At 30.0% G+C, this 6,458-nt stretch overlaps 1 protein-coding gene across 1 annotated transcript; it reads left to right on the plus strand.

The window, feature by feature from the left end:
* The first annotated feature begins 2,695 nt into the window (after positions 1 to 2,695).
* Positions 2,696 to 6,458, plus strand: LOC21404773 (abscisic acid 8'-hydroxylase 4). The gene is made up of 10 exons (XM_010111744.2): positions 2,696 to 2,969; positions 3,290 to 3,611; positions 4,348 to 4,497; positions 4,601 to 4,796; positions 4,913 to 4,992; positions 5,112 to 5,198; positions 5,277 to 5,355; positions 5,475 to 5,581; positions 5,706 to 5,827; positions 6,344 to 6,458. Exons 1-10 carry the CDS (start codon positions 2,710 to 2,712, stop codon positions 6,456 to 6,458), a joined length of 1,518 nt encoding a protein of 505 aa, XP_010110046.1. The 5' UTR covers positions 2,696 to 2,709.

Raw genomic sequence — 6,458 nt, forward strand, 5'->3', positions numbered from 1 at the left:
AAATACAGTACCTGCAGAAATAAGTTCATCAAAGGAGAGGATAAGGAACCCGCCAAAAATTTGAACCTGAATCTAAACATTAAAAAGGAAAATACCACATGAAAGAAACCTGTAAAGGAAAAAACCGGGGGAAAAAAAGAGGAAAAATTTAAAACAAACGAACAAAGAAGCAAGAATCAAAAATCAAAGGGCCTGTTTGTTTGCGTTTTCATTTTCGTTTTTTACGATTTTCAAAATAAAAAAATGAAAACGGGTGTTAAAAACGTATTTGGTACAATTTTTTTTAAAAAACAAAACCAAAAACGTTTTTATTTTTTTGTGAAAATCAAAAAACGAAAAAAAAATGTTTTCATTTTCTCATTTTCGTTTTTTGTTTTCTGAAAAACGGATTTCACTTTTTTTTTTTTTTTTTCATTTTCTTTCCTCTTTTCTGAAATCGTTTTTTATCATATATGTTTATTTAATATATTTATTTAATATATTATTACATATTTTTAAAAATTAAACCACCAAACACAGTTTCAGTTTTTTTAAAAACTGAAATCAATCTCTAAATAAAATTACCAAACGCATTTTTAAAAATAATTTAAAAATAAAACTAAAAATGTTTTCATTTTCTCATTTTCGTTTTTTGTTTTCTGAAAAACGGATTTCCCTTTTTTTTTTTTTTTTCATTTTCTTTCCTCTTTTCTGAAATCGTTTTTTATCATATATGTTTATTTAATATATTTATTTAATATATTATTACATATTTTTAAAAATTAAACCACCAAACACAGTTTCAGTTTTTTTAAAAACTGAAATCAATCTCTAAATAAAATTACCAAACGCATTTTTAAAAATAATTTAAAAATAAAACTAAAAATGTTTTCATTTTTATTTTTATACAGAAAATAAAAACGTTTTAGAATCAATTCTAAACGCACCCAAAGAGGCGCAGACGGAAACGAAGGAAAAATAAAGCATGAACTGCGAACGGAAACAATGGAAGAATCCAAAAGAAAAGAGGAATAAAATCCCCAAACTTCCATTAAGAACATGAATTCAGCAAAAGACAAAAAGTAACATGAACAACAAAAAAAGAAGACTTCAATGACTTCCATAAAGAAGAGTCGATAAAGATAAAATAAAAAACAATAAAAAGGAGATTTGATACATATGAATTCAGCAAAAGACAAAAAGTAGGGGAAAAAATAAAAGAGTAAGAATGGAAACTTACGTGGCTTTTTCGTTGAAACTGACTGGTTCTTCTGCCATTAATGGTTTGTGATATTCGAGATTTAGATAGAATCAGAAACGTCATGATACTGTAAATTTTAATTTAGATTTTGAAAGTAGTTTAGGGGTATATTAGTAAAATAAGTGTTAAATTAGTAGTAATGAATTAGCATATGAGATGAAATTACACATCACATAACATGTAGGTTGATACTCAAAAATTGATTTTTGAGTTGCTGTTTTTAGCATTATTGAAAATAATTAGATGAAAAATGTTAACTATTGGTTGTTTAAATGTTCTAGATCTTTTTTTAATATTTTTATTCCTTTTTTAATGGAAGATATCTTTTTTTTAAAAAAAAAAATGTTCAGTAATCTTGTTTTTGTTTTCTATTTTTTAAAATTATTGTGTGTTTTTATTTAAAATTGGAGAAAAATTCTCAAAATGATCTACCTACTACTTAATTTAAAGGTTTCATCCAAAAATTTAACATACGAATCATTCATAAAAATAATTTTTAAGTCAGAAACACATTTTAAGGTAAATTAAGAGAAATCTTGACAAATATCTTTTAAAGTATATGTGTCTTAATTTTTATCTCTTACTCTTGATGAATATCTTTTTTAGTCAAATAAAATGAATAAAAGATACTAATGAATAGTGAGTAATAAAAATCTAGACTCGTGCACTTTTAAAAATAAGTTTAATAATTTTCTTATAAAATTAATTAGAGGGACTAATTCTATAAATTGAAAAGAATTCAAGGACTACTCGTGATGATTTTAGTACTTAGTTTGTGTTTTTATTCATCAATTAGTGTCCTAATTAAATATCATAAATTAATAGTTGATAGTGTTAGAGCATTATCAATGTAGCATCAATGTCAAATTTAGTATTTAAATAAATATTCTTTAATGAAATCTTTTTTTCTTTTTTAAATGTATTGATCAGGTGGAAAGTGAAAGACCCAGACGCAAGCATTGAGAAGTGGGCAATGTTTTCAAGACTAAAAAGTGGATGCCCGGTGATTGTGAAGCTGTAAACGGTGCAGAATTAAAGTTGGGTCTCAGATTTTATTTTATTGTCTCTTTTATTGATACGGTGATACTAATTGTAAAAATATATTAAAATAGTGTTAAAATTAATAATTATTTATTCAGAAGTGTTATTATTGAAATTAATTTTTTATTTTATTCTCTCTGTTTTTTTTTTCCCTCTCCGTTCTCTCTTGGGAATTTTGTTGATCTTGTAAATGTGCTTCCCTCACACATTACGTAGAACAGCACAATGTACTCAGTACTCAGCAACAATTTAATAACAATTAGCCATATGTATTAGTATTCAAAGTGGACATCCTTAATTTCAAAAGTCACATAAGAGCCTCTGTCGGCCACTAAAAAACCATCAAATATTACCATTTAACGTCACCACCATTCCATTAGTAAATACCATTTTTTTTCTCTGTTGTTCCAAAACTAAAGAGAAAGAAAATGGCTACCCTAGTTTCTCAGGGGCAAATTTTCCTCTCTTGTTATGCATTAATGCTTGTAGTATTAGGCGCTCTGTTATTTCTGATATTATACCAAATTGTGAAGATGCTGCTGCTTCTTAAGTATCGTAACCAAGAATCTACAGCTAATATTCCCCCAGGCTCTACAGGCTTACCATTCGTTGGAGAAACTCTGCAGTTCATGGCAGCCATCAATAGTCACAAGGGGTTTTACGACTTTGTTCGAATTCGCCGTTTGCGGTAAAAAAATTTTCTTTTCTTATAATAACTTCAGATCACCCTAAGATATATAAATATACATTATAGAGAAAAAAGCTCAAAATTTTGCTCTAACATGGGGATTTATGTTATGTTATTCGAACAATTAGAGGATGTTTGTTAGTATTCTAAATCATGATTCATAATCATAGTTCTCTATAGTGTTTTTTTTTTCACAAAAATATACGTAAAACGAAAATAATTTTGAATTATAGTTCTGAATCTATGAATCAAACGTCTACTAAGTTACTTATCTGAAAATGTAAACTAAAGAATGAATATTTTCGAGTGGTGTGTGACAGGTACGGGAATTGCTTTAGGACCAACATATTTGGAGAGACACATGTATTTGTTTCGAGTACAGAATCAGCAAAAGCAATTTTGAACAATGACTCCGGTAAGTTCACAAAGAGATATATAAAGTCCATCGCCGAGTTGGTTGGTCATCAAAGCCTTTTATGTGCTTCTCACCAACACCATAAACTAATACGAGGCCGTCTCAGCAATTTGTTCTCCATGACCTCTTTATCTTTGTTCATCAAGCAGTTTGATCAACTAATCGTTGATAATCTTAGCAGCTGGGAACATAAAGCCACCGTGGTTGTTCTCGATGAAGCACTCAAGGTACAACAAAGAAATTCTACGCAATTTAATTTAGGGTGATCTAAACGTATAGCAACATTTGACTATCAAAGTTTATATTTAGACAAAATTTATAAATACCGCTAGCAAAATTTTGTATCATTAAAAAATATGATATCATCGTCGTAATTAGTTTATTATTATTTTTGTTATGTTTGTAATATTTTAAAATTTTCGCTGAATTTCAACTCAAAAGTATGAAATCATTGTGTTCTCTTTAATTTACTGTCGCTACTGTGGTTTTGATGTCGTTTTGTCAATATGTAGTCCCATTCTTGACTAATGTTTGGGCCAACTTATAGAATTGGGCCTCTGCTCAGCTCATGGTGGCAAACACAAAGGTGTAAATTAGGACCGGTCTATAAAAGTACTATATTCGAATATCAAATCTGTAAAAGTAATATTCATCTAATTTTCCAGCAAACGCAATAATGGTGAAAATTAGGACCAGGACTACTTATGAAATTCAGTTTTCACATATACTACTATACTGCTTTTATGCGTAAATCAAGCTCAAATCTTTAAGTAAAAGTCATTTATCTAAATAACAACTATCTAAAAGTGTATTTCTCTAATTCAACCCAAACACGCGTTTTGTTTTCTTTGTAGTACAAAAAAAAGATAGTACTTGTAAAAAATTAGAGAAATTTTTTAGGGTAAAGAGTCCAAGCACTCGTTAATTTTTAGTTGGTTACATTAATGTTGTCGTACGTTGCAGATCACTTGTAAAGCAATGTGCAAAATGTTAATGAACATAGAAAGCGGTTATAAGTTAGAAATTTTGCAAAAGGAAGTGGCTCGTGTGTGTGAAGCATTGCTTGCATTCCCACTGAGAATACCTGGGACCAGATTTTACAAAGGCCTTCAGGTAAAATTTCTCATCTATATGCATTAAGCTTGTCATCTTAAGCCCCAATTAAAGAAAAACACTTGATTAATTACACTTTAAACCGTGTTAATACATGATTCAGGCGAGAAAAAGAATAATGAGCATAATTGAGGAGGAAATTAGTGACAGGAGAAGAGGCTTGGGAACTAATCAGCATGAGGATTTTCTAGGAAGCCTATTGGCAGGTGATGATAAAGCATGTTATGAGGCTGGACCCAACAGGCAAAAGCTATTAGATTCAGAGATCCAAGACAATATCTTAACTATGATAATTGCAGGTCAGAATTAAAAGAGAGAATTAGTGAATTGGTTTTTGAGTAATTAAGTACAGGAGATATCAAATTTAATAATTTTGTCATGTTGTTAATTTTACGTGGGGAATAATAATGTGCAGGTCAAGATACAACGGCTAGTGCAGTAACGTGGATGGTCAAATACTTGGATGACAACCAAGAGGTCCTTCACACACTAAGGGTACGTAATTCATAATAACAACGTGAAACGATAAAATTAGTATTTGGAATTACCTAGTTTGGTCAATCAAATCATGTTAATAATATGTTAATGCAAATCCCTTAATTAATTTGTTATAGGATGAACAACTTCAACTAGCAAGAAAATCACCAGAAAAGACATTTCTCACATTGGAAGATCTAAACGACATGCCGTATGCTTCCAAGGTGATGTTTCTTTTTTTATACGGACAGTTAATTTATTCTTGAGCTCATTATTAACGATCAATGGGTGGCATCAAACAGGTAGTAAAAGAATCCTTAAGGATGGCATCTATTGTACCGTGGTTTCCCAGGCTAGCTCTTCATGACTGTGAGATAGAGCGTTAGTTTTCTAACGATTTTGTATAAGAAGATTTCTTTTAAAGCATTAATTTAACTAATGTACCAATTCTTCCCTTTACACACTGTCATTTTTTGTTTTTTGTTTTTTTAATTTTGTAGGATTTAAGATAAAAAAAGGATGGAATGTTAACATTGATGCGAGAGCAGTTCACCTCAATCCTACGATGTATAATGATCCAAAAAAATTCAACCCTTCAAGATTTGGGGTAAATTTCTTCACTTTTTTTTTTTATATATAATATTTGGTAATTAAAGTTTGGAATTCACCCTTTTCCTTTAAGCAAACTTTTTGATCCATTAGGGGGTTAATTATTTTACATAATTAATCAGGATGCAGAATCAAGACCTTATAGCTTCTTAGCTTTTGGGATGGGAGGGAGGACATGCCTCGGAATAAACATGGCCAAAGCCATGATGCTTGTCTTTCTACACCGCCTTGTCACTACCTATAGGTACATTATCTTTCTCTAATTATTATTTTGTATCCTTGAAATTTCGAATTACTACTTCTTCAAGTAAGGAGCAGTTTGAAGCCAAACTTCTCAAATTTTGAGAATATAGTGTTCCTTTGAAGAAAAGGAAAATATAATATTTCAACAACCCGTCATGAATTACAACTGATCATGTTGTTTCTTCAGCGTTGTCAACGCATTTGTTAAGATGTCAAATTTAAATTTTGAGAGTATTCCGAAGTAGATTTTATTGCAAATCAAGATTCCCTTAGTTAGTGGTAGTACTGTGTGCAGGAAACCTTAGTACAAACGAGTATGACACGTGTAAATATATATATATATATATAATTCATATAATTTTGAACTTTCTAGCAAAGTTATATAATTTTTAATGTTGCCTTCAAATATATGTGTGTGTATAAAATAAATTTTGAACGTCTAATAATGGTCGTCCCTGAAGATTTTAACGCCACCAATGTAAGGCTTTTTTATTTTTTATTTTTAAAATGTATTCAGGTGGAAAGTTATAGACCAAGACTCAAGCATTGAGAAGTGGGCAATGTTTTCAAGACTAAAAAGTGGATGTCCAGTGATCGTGAAACGGGTCGTGTATGACGATGATGGATACTAG

The sequence above is a fragment of the Morus notabilis genome, unplaced genomic scaffold (genome assembly GCF_000414095.1).
Source record: "Morus notabilis unplaced genomic scaffold, ASM41409v2 Scaffold535, whole genome shotgun sequence".
NCBI classification, from domain to species: Eukaryota; Viridiplantae; Streptophyta; class Magnoliopsida; order Rosales; family Moraceae; genus Morus; species Morus notabilis.